The sequence below is a fragment of the Microtus pennsylvanicus genome, chromosome 20 (genome assembly GCF_037038515.1).
Source record: "Microtus pennsylvanicus isolate mMicPen1 chromosome 20, mMicPen1.hap1, whole genome shotgun sequence".
Lineage (NCBI taxonomy): Eukaryota > Metazoa > Chordata > Mammalia > Rodentia > Cricetidae > Microtus > Microtus pennsylvanicus.
Genome location: NC_134598.1, coordinates 37794830 through 37812590, shown reverse-complemented (window position 1 = coordinate 37812590; position 17761 = coordinate 37794830). Strand labels below are relative to the sequence as shown.

At 44.7% G+C, this 17761-nt stretch overlaps 1 protein-coding gene across 7 annotated transcripts in view; it reads right to left on the bottom strand.

The window, feature by feature from the left end:
* Positions 1-16501, bottom strand: part of Ric8b (RIC8 guanine nucleotide exchange factor B) — a 99870-nt gene extending 83369 nt beyond the window's left edge. For 4 of the 7 annotated variants that reach the window (XM_075954736.1, XM_075954739.1, XM_075954735.1 and 1 more), the window contains exons 1-2: positions 15958-16185; positions 9030-9077 (exon numbers count right to left, since the gene is read on the bottom strand). In XM_075954736.1, coding sequence (XP_075810851.1) covers positions 9030-9077; positions 15958-16041 — 132 coding nt within the window. In that variant the 5' untranslated portion in view covers positions 16042-16185. Of the gene's footprint in view, positions 1-9029; positions 9078-15957 lie in introns of all 7 variants that reach the window. The other 3 variants (XM_075954734.1, XM_075954738.1, XR_012908659.1) reach the window with 2 other exon arrangements.
* Positions 16502-17761: the final 1260 nt, after the last annotated feature.

Sequence of the window (17761 nt, the reverse complement as noted above, 5' to 3'; positions counted from 1 at the left end):
AACACTTTGATACTACTACAATTTGGCGCCCAACGTGGAGCCTACCTTAAAGGTCACTGGCTAAGAAGAGTTCCCCAACAGTTCTCCATGCACTGTAAATTCAGTTGTCTTCTGAGTAAGAGTTCCTGGGACTGAGAGAAGGCTCTGCAGTTAAGGGTGTTTGTTGCTCTTGCCAAGGGCCTGGGTTCAGTTCCCAGCACCTGCATGTTTATAAACTATTCATAACTAGTTTCAAAGAATCCAATGCCCCCTTCTGATCTCCATGGGTACAAGAATGCACATGACACACAAACACACATGAAGGAAAAGATATTTCAACATTTTTTAAAGAGTTCCTTAAATATTTTAGGTGACATTTTTGCCAAATATATTAATTCTAACCAACATTTTCTCTAACTTTACAGATTATCTTTTTTTCTTCCTGATAGTATCTTTTAAAGCATGACTGTTTCTAATTTCAACAAGGTCCAGTTATCTGTCTCTTTTTTGTTATGTTTTTGGTATCATCTGAAAGCATGGAGATTTCTAGTTTCCCAGGTAAGTTTGATCTCTTAGATCAAGATCTTTGATCCAGTCTCATTTTTAAAGTGTTTTTGTTCATTTTTATTTTATGTGTATTAGTGTTTTGCCGACTGTATGTCTGTATGAAGGTGTCATATCCCCTGGAATTGGAGTTACAGACAGTTGTGAGCTGTCATGTGGGTGTTGGGAATTGAACCTAGATCCTCAGGAAGAAGAGGCAGTGCTCATAAGAACTGGGCTATCCGGGCGATGGTGGCGCACGCCTTTAATTCCAGCACTCAGGAGGCAGAGGCAGGCGGATCTCTGTGAGTTCGAGACCAGCCTGGTCTACAAAGCTAGTTCCAGGACAGGCTCCAAAGCCACAGAGAAACCCTGTCTCGAAAAAAAAAAAAAAAAGAACTGGGCTATCTCCCCAGTCCCCGTTTTCATTTGTGAGTAGGGTGTGGAGCAGGAAAGGACCCGACCACATCGTCTGCACATGGTTGTCTAGGGATCACTTCTTTTGGTAAGAGCCACAGTCATTCTCACGCTAGTTCCCAGTCTTGGCCACCATGGCTCTGTCCATTTTAAAACTGTTGAACTGCCCCCACCACTCTCTGAGACATGTTAGCTCAGGATGCATTCAAACTTTTATAGCAGCCAAGGCTGGCCTCTACCTCCCATACAACAGGACGAGAAGCACACCCTACATAAACCTACCTTAACCAGCTCCATCCCCATACACCAGGACGACAACACACCCTACCATACACCAGGACGACAACACACCCTACCATACACCAGGACGACAAGCACAGCCTACCATAACCCACTCCATTTTCACTTTTCTCCTCCATGTTTCTCTTGGCTATTCTGCCTGTTTTAATTTCAGAACTGGCCTATCAACTTCTAACAAGAAGCCACCTAGAATTCTAGAAGTGATTACACTGGATTGGTGGATCAGTGGTAAGAATATGGATATTCTACTTGTAGTAAGTCTTCCAATTCATAAACAAGGGTTTTCATTTATTTAGATCTCCTTTAATTACTCTCAGTGAAGTCTTAGAATCTTTAACATTTAACTCTGAGCTATGTACTTGTTCTCAATGGTTCTCAACCTGTGGGTCATGACTCCTTTGGGAGTTAAATGACCCTTTCACAGGTGCCACCTAAGACCATCAGAAAACACATATATTAATGATTTATAACAGTAGTAACATTATAGTTATGAAGTAGCAATGAAAATAATTTTATAGCTGGAAGTCACCATAACATGAAGAGCTGTATTAAAGGGTCACGGTATTAGGAAGGTTGAGAACCACTGCTTCAAGGCTTACTATATGCACCTGAGAGACCTGCTCCAGATTAATATTCATTTTCTGGAAGGTATAGAAGTATCACTCATATATAGTAATTTTTCTTTTCAAATACTGTTATATACATTATATCTGTAAATGTCACAAATACAACAATAATTAAAATTAATCATTTTTATCAACCTTTTTGTTTTTGTTTTTCAAGACAAGGTTTTTCTGTGTAGTTCTAGCTGTCCTGGAACTTACTCTGTAGAGCAGGCTGGCCTCGAACTACAGAGATCTGCCTGCCTTTGCCTCCCGAGTGCTGGGACTAGAAGTGCGCACTATCACCTCCTGGCACAATATTTGTTTTATTGGCCTTGTTTTGTATCACTTCTGCTTCTTTTGATTTGTCACCGGGGAATCCAGCGGCCATCTGGAGTCACTTTAACACAATACAGCTCTGCTACCGTTCACCTGTGTGGGAGTTAAACACTGAAGGTCACTAAAGGGACCACGAGATGGCTCAGTTGGTAAAGGATTTGGAAAATAAGCCTGTCCGCTTGAGTCAGATTGGCAGAGCCCATGGTGGAAGGAGAAAACCAGCTACTAAAAGCTAAAGATAAGGGAAAATCTTGACGGCAGCCGTGGAGCTCTCTACTGCACCTGCTGGCTGGGGTCTCAGCACACCTGTCACCAGCTTACTTCTCTTACTGAGCTCCACAAGTTTTTTCAGAATATGTTTTCTTCATAATGAAGCTAATCTTGGGATTAGTTTAAACAACAACAACAAAGTTTCAGAGGTTTCACTGCGGTGAGGGTTTCCAGAGCTCCATACTCCACCATGACTGAGAGACACGCTCACAGGCATGTTTAGATGAGAAGATATACCCCAAACTCCGTAATAGCTATTAAAGACACAATTCTTATCACCCAGCCACAAGTCCCTGAAAGAAACACAAAGATCACACAGGCTGGGCCAGGGAGACGGCTCAGTAAATAAGTAAGCACTTACTGGCAAGCCTGATGATCCAAGTTCCAGGCTGGTGTGCTGGATTGCACTCACTAGAGAGAGGAGAGGTAGACAGAGGATCCACAGAAGCTGGAGGGAGTGCAGCTGCCACTCCAGGAACGGGGCTAGGGAGTCTCTCACCACCACACGTATAGTGCCATGTCCATTCCCATGTGTATGCATGTGCACACATTTTTTTTTAAAAAAAAAATCACATTAAAACCCTAAATCAGAAGAGTTTTTCTGACCTTTTCCCCTAGATTGATCCTTTTGATTCTTTGACAGAAAATCCACAGTGAAAGGTACAGTTTGTTTTAACTACCACTAGACATTCATTCTGCTCACAAGTCAAGACCTGTAATAGATTCCTGCTAGAGAAGAGCTTTAAAAACAAAACTCTGAGGTATGAATTTGGTGTGTGTACACATGTTTTAATGGGATAAAAAATATTTAAAGTTACCATCTGTGGGGAGGGACACCCTAACCCTTGTTACCATCTGTGGCGGTGGGACACTGGTATGGGAGGTCCTTCTGTCTACGTGTTGCTTTTATTGGTTAATGAATAAAGAACTGGCTTAGCCTATAGCATGGGAGAAGGAAGGCGGAGTCAGAGTGATGCCATGGAGCCGCTGGAAATGCTGAAACTTTGAGGGTAGGCCTTGTGTATATCGTGGTGATATACAGATTGATAGAAATGGGTTAAATTAAGATGTAAGAGTTATCCAATAAGAAGCTAGAACTAATAGGCCAAGCAGTGATTTAATTAATAGAGCGTCTGTGTGATTATTTTGGGTCTAAGCTATCCGGGAGGCTGGGAATCAACAAGCAGCCTGCTACTACAAATTGGCCCCCAACAAGGTGTTTCAGAGTGAGTACTGTCTTTGTACTATCTACCTATGTGTTCCTTAGGTAAACTCATCAAGGAAATTTTAATTCAGATTTACAAGCCATATTAAGATTTTTCTTTTAAGTGTGACAAAGGCTTTCAGAACAAGCACCTATGCTTCGAGCTATCCCTAAGAATGGATTTAAAGTTGAAGATTAACAGTTCTGTCTTGGCACATTTTCCTTGGAGGAAGTAATGCAAACATTTGCCATTTGTTTTCTTTAGCTCATGGTGAAGCCAGCACCTATGCAACTGAGATGCACCAAGCCAAACCCACAGACCAACAGCCAACTCAGGAACCTAAGCCTACCACAGGCCCAGATGCACAGGATTGGTAAGAGTGTGTGGATTACAGGTGCTCTAATATGTTGGGTAGAGCCTAATCTAAAGGAATATATATATATATATATATATATATATATATATATATATATATATATATATCAGAAATAACAAAATGGACTTTTGTATCCATATACATTTATTTTACTATATAAACTGGTTTGTAAGTAATACTATTTTTATTTAGTAAGGTAATCAATAAAATTCAGTTTTAGAAAAAATGTACAATTAAGAAAAAAGAAGCCAGGTGGTGTAGTATACACCTTTAATCTGAGCACTTGGGAGCCAGAGGCAGGTGGATCTTTTGTGAGTTTGAGGCCAGCCTGGTCTACAGAGTGAGTTCCAGGATAGCCAGGGCTACATAGAGAAACCCCCTTGAAAAAACAAAAAAGAAAAAAGAAAAAAAAAAGAAAGAAAAGGAAGAACAAAGCATTGCTTTATGTTTATGCCCCCAACCATACTATTCTAAAATACTATTTTGTATTATACTGTGTTGTTATAATTACGTTCTGAAATCAGTGCAGTCTATTATAATCCAAAAGTTTACAGAAAAAGAAACCTACTCCACAGCAGTGACCCTCAAGTAGCAGCATTCTGTGCATTCCCTTGCTGTGTTTTCTGTGTAGTTGTTACCAGAATTACAGCTGTGATCACTCTCCAAACATATTTATCTTGCCCTCTGAGTGAACATCGTGAGCTGTGTTGCGATTCTGAAGTATAACTAAGAGACACAAAGCACAAAACCACACAGCATGCTCTCGTCACAGGCACGCTGGCTCCACCCAACCTCCAAATTCCTTTCCCCAGCTTTTTGTTTGTTTGTTTGCTGGTTTTTCGAGGCAGGGTTTCTCTGTGTAGCCCTGGCAGTACTGAAAACTCTATGTAGACCAGGCTGGCCTGGAACTCACTGCTGGAATTAAAGGCTGTGCCCCCAGGCCTGCCCCCCCCTCCTCTCACTGACATCACTGCAGTGCACACGCAGTGTTGGGAGCTGAGAACACAACCTAAGTCACTCAAGTGCCGGGTCCCCTTAAAGAGCTCACGGTTCCAAGTTAGCAAACACCCCATGGCTGAACAGAAATGAGTCTGGAATTATAAAATACACTTGAAGTTTGGGTATTGAAATGCTGGTTCTTTTGTATCTCACATACAGTTAGTAAGGTATTGAAAAGTTCATTCTTTTGAGGGAGGTATCTCAATACAGTCAGTTGTCCTAGACAACTGTGGCTTTTCCACAGCTGAGAACGCTGTATTCTTAGCCTCAGGTCAAGGAGCTTCAAGCACGCTACTCCTCTCTCCACTCCCCAGCACTGAGATTGAACTCGGAGCCTCACACGTTAGGCAAACTGTGACCCTGAGCTGTCATCCAGCTCTAGTCGTTTTATGATGTATCTTTTTAACTTTTATTGCAATACTCTTTCCTGGCTTTGAGGGACGCTTTGGTTAAAAACCAAAGCAAGAGCTTTCACTGTCTCAATGTGGGTTTCCAGATCACCCATCATCCCCCCCTCCCGCATGTTTGCATGGCACATTTGTTTACGGGCTGACAGGTAATCGCAGCCCATCACTTAGGTGAAGATGTAAAGCAGCGCAGGTGCTTCTATCCACACACACGATGACTCACACGCACCTGTCACAATGTGCATCGCATGCACAAACACTGGAGCTGCATCTGACTTTATTCCTTAAGGAAAATCCACACCTTCCCATTTGCTGACTCCCAGTGGTGTCTCAACAGTGAGGAAATAAGAGCTAGAACAAGGCCTCAGACCGTAATGTCAAGTATTCTAAAATCTGCTTCAATGCATGACAGAGACACAGAGCGGGGAACACTGAAGACCTGCACACAGCAGGGAGTTCTTTCCACGCGAGGCGCCACCACACTCCAGCAGTATGAGCACAAACCTCAGTCCTCAAGGGCACTAATGAGGAGAAGCCCATCTCTGTAAAACTAAGAACCATGGCAGAGGGTCGGTAGCCAGATCTAGAGAAGTCAATAGAATGAAGTTATTTTTTTTTTTGAAGGCACTGCCCCTCACACTATACTAGGTTGTCACAAAATTTTCTTTTTAATATACGTAAGATATTACTATGGGAGGGATTTTAGTTGATGTTGCTTTTAGCACAGCACGTACTTTATGAAAGGAAGGGAGGGCTTGAACTTCTGTTACCAAGTAGCTACTGACAGAGGCTCTAGAGCAGTGGCTCTCAGCCTTCCTGATGCCCCAACCCTTTAATCCAGCTCCTCTGCTGTCGTGACCCCCAAACACCAAACTACTCTGTTGCTATTTCATTACTGAAATTTTGCTACTGTTATAAATCATAAAGTAAATGTCTGAAATGGAACCCCCAAAGAGGTCAAGACCCACAGGCTGAGAACCACTGCTCTAGAAGCATACTTAGGACAATATATAAGAGCAGCAAAAGAAACTACTCGGTAATTTGATTTCCTGTATTTTCACATTGAACTCAATGGAGAGAAGCGCCTCCTACTGTTTCCACAGAGAGCGTGTGTGCGGTTAGGACCGGAGCTGCCCCACAGTTTCCCCGCCAGTGTCTGAAAGGAAAGGCAAGCATCAGAGTCACTAATGGTTTTAACCATCGGAGACTGGAATGGATTTGTTTGTCAATGTTTTCCATTAATGAGAATTATCTAGAGAGGTCCCTACTGACACTTGTTTACAATAGACCTCCCAGGAAGCAGAAACCTACACACACTGCAATAAACAGCAGGGCAGAAGTTACTCTCTCCAGAGAGCTGAAAGCAGCAGAGGGCAATCTCCACACCACAGATGCAAACAACCTCTGGATCAAAACAGATAGGCATGTTTTCATCATCACTCACAATACGCTACCACTTTACAAAGCATTCACATCATAATAGGCACCTAGCGATGATTTAAAGTATATGGGAAGATGAGGAACTTGAATATCTGGGGGTTGTGTGCACATCAGAGGAATGTTGCTGGGAGCACACCCATGTAGACCGAGGGTGGGGAGAATGGTTAGAAAATGACAGGTTTTCTACTACTCTACAGAAAACAAACAACATGGATAATTAATATAGGAAAATTCCCTTCTCAACTAATATTTATAATATCTGCATTTAGCTTTTTATACGCCCGTATGCATGTGCAGGTGGGTGGGTGGGGTGTTCCCGGGGATGGATGCTTTAGTCTCTCTGTGGTCTGAACTGGAGCCCCGACTGTGAAGCACACTCTACTGACTGGGTGCTCATGATGAGTGAGGGCACTATCAAAGACCTGAAGTCTGCCCCAGGAGAGCATCAGTGTCCAGGTGCAGGGTGCGTTCTGCCCTCCTCCCGTGCCTGTCATGAGTCTGCCGATCAATATGCTGCATTTAAGTACCCCACTTCTTCTTTTCCAAGAGCGCAGATTGTAATTTGTTTCTTTTTACTACTTTATAGCATTCTGTCAACGTACCATTTGTTCTTCCCAATATCCCTTAACTGGCCGTTTCCAATCTTTTGCTGTTTATGTACGTTTTAACGAAAAGATTTTGCTCACTTGGGTTCAATCTAAACATAAAACAGATCTCCAAAAGTGACGTATTTTGGTCAAAGGGCAAAAGGTCTCTTAATTAAACAGGTAACACCAACTTCCCCTCCACGCACTGTGTCGCTGGAACAAAGACTTGTCCCTGAAGATTACCTTCAGATATACACATGCTTGGGACCCACTCCCCAGCTTCTGGGTGTTCCTAAGAAGGCCAATTTTTAAAGCTATTCAAAAAGCATCTCCAGTCAATAAACTCTACTGCAGAAGGTACTGTCTGTCCACACCCAGAAGCGAGCCCTCGCTGCACTCCATGGCACTGGTTTAGCAGACGTCCCGAGTTCACCGTGTACTGAGAGCTGCAGATGTGAAAGAATGAGTCCTCAGGCCTCTCACGGAGGAGGTAACGGATAAGGAGGGAGGAAAACTAGAAACAGTTCTCTGTGTGTGACTACAAACATGTACACCAGAACATGAAACACAAGGGCAACAGAGAGCAGACCCGTCAGCACCGGAGGTCACTGGAAGACTCCAGGGCTGAGAATGACACAGCCAGACTGCTGCCTTAGGCTACGGGCAGGCAGCTACAGCTAGAGCCACAGGTCACAGAAAGTGAAAGGCAGCTCAAGAACTAATGTAGTAGCAGGCAGTAGAGGCACACGCCTTTAATCCCAGCACTTGGGGCAGACGCAGGTGGATCTCTGAGTTCAAGGCCCGTCTGGTCTACACAGAGAAGTCTCAAAAACAACAATAAAAAGTAAATCAAAATAAACTAATACAGTGATCCAGATGAAGGTCTGATCTAAATCTCAGGAGGTGTAGAGAAACTGAACACAGACAGAGGTAATGGGCAGGTATAAGGTTATCAATCCTTTACCAGCATCTAAGCCTCTCTTCTTCAAGCAGCAAGAGATGCACCCTGACTCAGTCAGACTCTTATCTGATCTCGGAATCTGTGGGGCTGGGATAGGGGTATGGGAGCCAGAAAAACAAAAAGGGAGGACTGGTTAATCCTCATCTACCAAGGAAGGCAGCCATGCACCGAAGAGCCCTCTCTCACAGGAGCTCCTGATTCCGTCCTCTGTGACTGTGCGGCTACACAAGGTGACAGAACAGCAGTGGAAAGCTGCTTTCCCCACACTTAGCCCAGCACAGCCAACACCGTGTACAACCTGGAATTGGGCCAGCAAAACAGGGCAACCCGTTAGCAGTGAAAACTTTAGTGCTAGTCCCACCTGAGCCTTTCTCCTACTTAAGTAAGCCCCGGGATTCGGTGGGGATGAACAAGAGGGGTTTGTGTGTAACCCATCCTAAACCTGCTACCTCTCTTTCCTCTCAGGATTCCTGAAAAAGACTGAACTGAAACCAAAAACTAATCAACAACCATTAGGTGAAAACAAGTCCACTGCTTAAACCATCCAGGAGTAACAGACACACATACACCACACACACTGACACACACACACATCAAACCTTACCTTTCTTTTATCTTCATCTGTTGGTTCAAATTTGAAAGTAGCCCTATGCTGAGGGGGGGGGAAAAAGGAAACATTGTCATTTCAATATATACATTTTAAAGATTTTTTGAACACAATATGTAAACTAATTTTCTTATAAAATACTGCTTTCTCATCTCAATGTTCTTATTAAAGTAAGACAGACATAATAATATTTAAAAATTAACATAAAGCCACATGGAAAGACTATGGCAGCAACACAAAGGGAAAAGAGAGAATTAAGACAGCAACTGAGCTGGAGTCTGAGGGGTAACAGGTGTTTGCTGTACGCGTGTGGACCATATACTCATGAAGCTAGCAGCTCTGGGAAGAAAATGGGACACTTAAGAGGGTGGCACACGGAAGATGAGACTGGAGACACAGATGGAGCAGACTACACATCCCATCAGTGTGCTGGGTTTTATTTTTTGTATTCCATAAAAAATCATCAGAAGTTGGCAGCGGTGGTACACGCCTTTAATCCCAGCACTCGGGAGACATAGATAGGTGGATCTCTGAGTTCGAGGCCAATCTGGTCTATAGAGCGAGTTCCAGGACAGCCAGTCAGGGGTACACAGAGAAACTATCTCAAAAAAACAAAAATGAAGAAAGAAAGGAAGGAAGGAAGGAGGGAGGGAGAGAGGGAGGGAGAGAAGGAAGGAAGGAGGCATCAGAGACGTTACTCTGGAAAGGAGCCTCTGTCACTCTCACTTACTAGCTGTGACGTCAGGCAGTCAACCACCTGGCTCCTCTTATGAGAACAGCACTTAGCTAAGGGGTGACTGCGAAGGTTCTGATAGCTGTGGCCCATAAAACACCACCTCACTGCCTGGCAGTATATGTTAGGATGCTGCTGCTGCTGCTAATGATATTAACGAAAACTTAACTGGAAGGGAAAGGAGTGTCATGGTTCCCCTGAAATGACAGCCACAGTGCCCTTCCCACTCTGCAGCAGAAGTAGAGAGGAATGGGTAGAATAACTGTCTTGTTTGCATTAGGAGTGGTGGTCACATGACCAAGAGCGCAGAACTACAGAAACGCTCTCCACTGCTTCCCTAACTTATCTCACTGTCCATACGGACCAAGGGAACTGCAGCCCACCACAAATTATGTGTGAAAGACAGCATCGTTTTGGTAGTCCTGTTTTGTACCTTTGCAGAAACAGTTTTTGAAACAAAATGAGCTACAGAAATGTTGGGAGGGAGGCAATCTGAGTGTAAGAAATAGTTAACGGAAGACAAGAGGCTAAGAGACAAGGGTCATCTAAGGAAACCTCAAAGAGGCTACTCAAACCTGGATGAAACCAACTGAAACAGGTGACGTGAGAGAGAAGGGCAAGATGCAAACCGTTACATCTGGCATGGCAGCAGGCTGCAGGTGACATTCTGGAAGACAGGTTTGGGCAGCAGCACATAGGCCGGCTCACGGCGAGCAAGAGTGAGGCAGAAAGCCACGGAGGAGGGTATCACAAGTCGCTGCGATGCAGGACCATTTGACACAAACCTATGAAGGGGAAGTGATCTGCCAACACATACTAGAAGCCACAAAAATATTTGACCCCATTTGACCCAGAACTCCTACTCCTATGCGTTTATTCTAATGAAGTTATGCAGAGTGAGAGAAAAATTATCTGTTAGCACATTCACAACAGTGTTTTCTAATATAGTAAAAGAGGCAAGCAGAACATGCAACACTGAAAAAACTGTGTCAAAATATTCTACTGAACATATCGTATCCATATCATAAAATACTGTGTAGCCACTAAAAGAAATGTGACTCATTGGGGTTACTTTATAATAAAGAATCTCAAGAATAAATGAACACGGGAGGAAAGAAGAGAAGAGGGGAAGAGGAGGTCGTGAATCTGAGGCTATTCTTAGGCATTTACAGACCCAGGGTTGACTGAAACCTAACATTAAAGATAAGGAGGTAGCAGGCTAATGTTCTAATGGAAGCTCAGTAAAAGTTCCCTATCAATGAAAACAATTATCCTTAGAAACCAAGAAGGCTTGGCTTTTGTCATTCTACATAAAATATTAACTCTGCAAATTATTTGGAATAAATGTATCTAGTTGTTAAAACTTAATACTTCTCCTAAATGTGTTTTTAGCATTTATAAGGGGAGGACAGTAAAAAAAAAAATAGTAATTCTTGTTTGGAAAGATACTCAGTAAGTTACAAAAATATCTTCTAAGTATTTCCTACATAGAATTATATTTTAAGGAGAATTCAGAATAGTAGCAAGAGCCAATTTTTCACTTTTCTGTTGCTTTTTCACAGCAAAACTGATCAAAATAATAATAATAAATTTAAATAATAAAAGCAGTATTTAAAAAATGTTTTCAAAGGCTCCATCTAGTCAGCATGAAAGTTTAATTTAATTAGAAAATATACTAGCATGGAGGGTACTATAAATTAAACTCTAAATGGATCAAGTTATTTAGAAACTCAACCCAAAGATCACTGTACCCAGCAGATGCTGGATTTATATGCAGCTAGCTTCAGTCACCCAAGCTAGATCAGACCTAAAACTCTACACCTCTCCTTCCAACATTCTTGAAAGACTTTAATTCTTTGAGGCAAGGCTGAGTATCTCAGGCTGGTCTTTAGCTTCTGGTCCTGCTGCCTTGCTCCCCTTTCTAAAGCTCAAATGGGGGGAAGAGAACTAACATCCAGGTTCGCACGCCTCTCTAGAGCTGTTAGCCAGCCGACAAAGGCTTCTTACACATTTCACTTCCAGAAGAGGAGCAAATGGAATATAAGTCAAAGAGTAAAATCACTGCTCAACTGAAAGACCACAAACTAGAACCTCTGTGTGACACACCAGACTCGTGAGTGCAGGCTTTATTACCTAGGAGAGCCCCCCAAACTCAGCCATCAGATAACCTCAAATTTGAGTCCAGTCCGACTGCGCACTATGGGCAGCCCTGGTCGGGCTGCACTCTACAATCCCTAAGGTTTCCTTATGCTTTTGTATGTTATAACTGGCACCTTGTACATGGTAGGTATTTATTCAATAAATGGCCACTTCTGTTGTTACTGCATGGTCTCTACTAAACGCTGACCTGTTAGAGAATTTGGGGTTAGCACACTGATGTCTACAGGTACACTCAAAGACTACTTTTTAGGAGTCAAAACAGACTGTAAAACAATTTGGAAGTAAGTACAATGTGTAACAAGGATATCTCTATGCAAAAACCTATGGCAAGCCCAAAGTCAAAGCTCAGCCTCAAAACTGGAAAGCAAAACATCCTCCTACATGGTCCAGGACATTTAAATCCCCATTCAAATGCAGGGCTGTATTTCTAGAACCGTGTCCATGTGAGTTTTCTGTCAGTCTCATTATCCAAGCACATAAAGGATGGGCTCAAGGCTACCAGCAGTCCTCCCTCCTTCCCTGTTCCCAGCTCTTGGAGAACTTGAATAAGTGACAGAATCTTAAGTAACTCTGACCTGGGAAAGGAATCTAAAGACCACATCTGCCACTTAATAGCCGTGTGCTCTTGAGCCTGTATGCAATCACCCTGTCATTCTGGACCTCCATCTCCTATTTAAAGAAATATGAAAATACTTCTACCCCCCTTGTAACTCCTAATATAAGGGAATTGTGTGTGTAAATTCTTAGGAAAATACACAGTACCTACAAGGCACTCAATAAATGTTAATAGGTCAACTTAGGAGTGAGAAACAGCAACTCCTTTGCAGAGGTGGGAGGACGGGGAGAGGGGTTCGAGACAGGGTTTCTCTGTGTAGCTTGGCTGTCCTGGAACTATCTCTGTGGACCAGGCTGGCCTTGAACCCAGAGATCCGCCTGCCTCTGCCTCCCGAGTGCTGGGATTGAAGAACTGCATCATTACTACCCAAACAGCCACTCTAATTTAAAGAACTGTTGTCCTTCTGAAGCAACGTCCCCTTGACAAACAGATACGTTTTTTTCTTCTTTCTGGGATAGAGATCTGTCTCTAAGATAGCAAAGGTCAGTGAATGAAGCAAGGATGTTTGGAAGTGAACGTCTGCACTACAATAGAGACCAGGCATATTCTGGAAACACACAGCAAAGGCTGCTCTGAACAGTAAGAGATGACCATGATGATAACCCTGGAAGGTCCACGGCTAAGACAAAGAGTGGGGAAGATCCCCAAGATCTCACTGTGTTCCATCAGTTCAGTGCCACATGTTTTGCTGGACAGAAGAACGGAGAGTGTAGCAAAGTTGAGCCACTTGGTCTTGGCCACATAAACTGTAAACTGAGGATCAGCGTGCTGGGCTCCGGAGCCGGCACTCTGGCCACACCACCTCATGAAGGATGCAGACCTTCAGCTCCTCATAACTTAACGGGGAAGACTTCGTAGGCACACTGTGCTCAGGGCTTGGCATTATAGTTCACTGAATCTACTGCATGAGAAATAAAAAGAACGGTGTTTTAACCCCTCCTTTACAGGCAGGGCAGCCGGGGCTCAGGCTTGAACTAACTTATCCACAGTCATGAACTATTAGCAGCAGATGCGAGATCAGAACCAAGGCTCTTCTGATGCCAGACCCCATCTTCTTTCTGCTATACTTGCAATGACCAACTTATTATAAAACGGTAACATCAAGAGCCTCCTCTTCCAGCCAACGAACAGTGTCCATTCCGCTTCTGCTTGGGCTCCTCATTGCCCCACAATCACTTCTGACTCTAAAAAATTATCAAATCCATCTTTCCAGATAAAACTGAAGGGCATGATATCTATCCATCTATTTTCTTGGGGTGGAGCCATCCACCATAAATCTGGACAGCGTATACCTATTCTTCTTGCCTGACTACTGATATCATAGATCACCTTCCTATTCATGTCCCCACAGTTTCTCCCTTTGAGGGACGGTGCTGCAATGTAACACAACGGTCACCTGTTTTCTGTGTGTTCCAATCAGCCCAACTCTACTCTTCCTACTACAGCTAACAGTAAACATGAGTGCTGTCTCCTAACAGAGCTAAGTGGTCTCTTTACACCAAATCAGAACGCTCTCGGGCTGGGCTTGGCCAGTGTCGGGGAAGGCTCTGAAGCACTTCAGGACATCACCTTAAACGACAGAGGACGATCCTGACACACGGACAACATTTACACGATGAAAGGGGAAGCTAAGCTCAGACAAGATGTGGCCATGAGAGACAGGAAGAACCCAACCTGAAGGGAGATCAAGGAGAGGAAGGGATAAGCTAGAGGAAGCAAATAAATATGGGAGCTAATTGGTTTAGCCACAAAACAGTGACTACTACATTAAGATCCCAGTGTAGGCCTTTCCTCCTCCCTTCCCTGTAAAAGAAAGTCCCTATTATTGCTGGGTATCTGGTATACAGTAAGTGCTAAATAAACATTAGTCAACCCAACACAATCGCCAAATTATTACACTTCCTTCTGAAAAATCAGCTTGTGGCTCCCCCATATCTTCTCTGGAAAGCAATAATAAATCAAGTTAAAATAATACAATCTACGAAATATGTACACCTACGCATGAAATGAGTTTCTCCTAAATTAGGCAGGTATGCTCAACACCAAAGCGGATCAGAAGGTGAAGGGGCTAAGATGTGACAAGGAGACAGCCCATGGATGCTCCCAAAGGAGGGAGCGCAGCAAAAACAGGCCCTAGACTTGGAGCTGGACAGCTAGACTCAAATCTCTCTTCCATTTTTCGTTGGTTGTGTGAATATGGGGCTAATTATCATCCTAAATTTCACTGTATGTGAAACGAGGACTGTCCCCACTTGTTGGGGAGATGAAGTGGGAACGAAGGGTCTCTTCAGAGTATGTCTCCTCAGGGGGTATTTTCTGCTGTGAAGTATAAGTGGCAGCGGCGGACCGAGGATGAGAGGTGGGGAGCTGACAACTAGGAATAACATGTCAGTTACCTAGGGTGTACTCTGGTGCTGGTGTGTTTTCACAGAAGAGAGGCATCAATCATCCTCAGACAAGCCTAGTCCGCTAAACTGACTAAAGGAGCCAGGTAGGCCACTTACTCAGGGAAACTGCTCAAGGGAGAGCTAACGGTTCTGGAGGGACACTCTCCAGAGAAGGAAGTGGTATTTACAACCAGATACCGTTTCCCTGTAAACTGATAGAACAATGAATGGAGAGTTGGAAGACCTAGGTGGGAAGACTCTGGCTCCCAAGAATGACCTTGGGCTAGTTACTTAACCCACCTAGAGACTCCATTGCAAAACACAGATAATACCTCACAGGACCGCTGTCAAGATTAAATGAGATAATGAATAAGAAAGCGGTTAAGGCGATACAAGTAACAGGTATTATTAGGAGTAGGATTTTCCACCCACTTACAACATATGTCCGTGACCTTGGGCGTGATTTCAGTCCTTTGCACCTCGGTTTCCTCATCTATAAAATGGGAAGGCTGAAACCATCTACCCTATAAACACTCTGAGGATCAAAGGGGATCACACATAAGATATCAACGCCTGGAGAACCAGACAATGGTACTGGTACATGAAGAGCTGCCATGGTTGCTCGTATGTCAAGGGCCGTGTTTATGCAGAGAAGCATGTATTTTTTACAGTATACAGGTGAGAGCCTCGCATGCATTTTATGCATCCAAGAGTGGAGCACTGGGCAGATGCGCATCTATGGATTCTGGGGGTGTGACTTGCACGCTGAGGAAGAAGACCACAGGACAGGCTACTGGGCCAGGAATCTGAGGAGTGGGCTCTACAGTGGAGCGGGGGGGGGGGGGGGGATGCAGGATGCACGGGTGGGAAAGGTTGGGGGCACAAACACGCATGCCCAAGCCGGAAACGTTTTCGGGGGAGAGCAATGCGCATCCCCGGAATGAGGGGGGTGGGGGAAAGGATGCGAACTGCGAGCCCCGAGGGCGGCCCGGGGCGAGACAGCAAACGCCCGGGGCCAGAGCTCTTTACCTTGTCGCTGTAATCCCTCAGGACCCGCTCGATAGCCCCCGCCTCGCCGGCCCGGACGATGTAGAGGGCGCGCTCTTCATCCATGGCCGCAGGTGCGGGGGAGCCGCGGCCGCTGTGCGCGCCCCAGCCGCTGCCTCCCAGGTAAACGCCTCGCGCCCCCGCTACCTCGCTCCTTCCCAGCTTCCTTCCTTCCCTCCTTCCCTCCCTCCCTCCAGTCTCCAACCCGCCAGCCTCCGCCCGGGCAGGCCGTACGTCACCGCCCCTCAACTTTCACCCCGAGACGTCACCGCTCCCCCAGCAACCGGCGCCTCGAGGCCTCCCCCTGCAAGGCCCAGGGCTTAATGGAGGCCTGACGAGCCGCCAGCAACGGGGTCAGGCTCTGCCCCTGCCTACTCTCATCGATCTACCAGCCTTGGAGAAGAGTTTAGGTCCGGAGTGGGCTTTCACCAGCAGAACTGTCCCTCCTGACACTCTATGAATCATTCCCCTTAGCGGACAAGAACTGGCGGGCAGCTCCCCACCCATCTGCGAGTCCACGGCTACTGAACTACAATTCCCGGCGTGCAACGGGGTCGTCCCATGCAGTCATCTGAGTTGGTCGTGAGCCGAATCGCATGCCGGGATTTGTAGTCATCCATCGGGAAAGACTGCCCACGGGGGGCATGCTGGAAATTGTAGTCCTTTGAAGACCGGAAACCAGAGTCCTGCGACCGCCCGGGGCTAGAGGCGGAGGGACCGTTAGTGGGAGGGTCTAAACTGTGTTCTGCTGGATTTTTTTTTTTTTTTTTTTTTTTTTTTTTTACTTTGCTGACCTGCACCAGACGTGGCTGGTTGGACTGACTAGCGACGGTGAAACTGCCTGCCCCTGGTGGGAGCTATCAAGCGCCGGTTGCGTTGCTTCTCTGCCCAGTTAGCGGTTTCACTTCTCACCCGGTTGCAGCTGTGTTATGCACTAGGCTGCAGCAACGTGGGAAATTGAACACAGGTCTTTGTGGAACCCAAACTGATAAAGCAGTTTGGCCTAAGCCCCAGGGATCAGTAAATGAGAAAGTCAAAATTTGAATCCAGGTCTTTCCCAAAAGTGGCCACCCTCCAACCACCCATAAATGTCATACAACCCGAGTAGCAATGGAGGCAGTGGGGATAAGGGAGGGGGCGTGTGCATGTTTGCCAAGTGTTAATTCTGTGCGGGGCACTCACACTTCACCTGGGTTCGCTTAATTCCTCAAAAATTCTCAACAAATATTTGAGAACCTGTGCGTTTCTGGGCATTCTTCAGTAGGGACACAGTGACCTCAAAGCAAGTTTCCTCCTCACTTACGCCGTCCGTCCTCGGGAACATCACCATGAACGGGGCCCTGCTGTTCTCATCTGAAAATGATCAGTCTTGAAAAATTAAAATGCATAGTTTTAGAAGGAGTTAGAGGCTGTTCTGTGCTACCAGGCTTTTTCATAGGAAATAGATGAATTCTGAAAGAAATTTCTAAGTGTTTTATCTCCCAAAAAATCATCTTTGATGCCTTTTCTGTTGGCATCTTCAGCTGAAGAGGAAGGAGAGCTGGCAAATGTTTATTCATTTTATTGGGTTTCTATTATAAATTGGAAATATTGGGAATTTTGAGCTAGACAACAGAGAAGCTGGGTCTACGGAGCTTAGATTTCCTGCGGGTTATACTTTAAATGGAGCCAGCATTTTATTGTACATACAGTTGAACCAATCATTAAAGAGCAGGGTTTTGATGACCTTTTGTTATTGAGACAAATACTGAAGTCCATCAGTAAAGGAAAAGATTTGCTTTGGTCA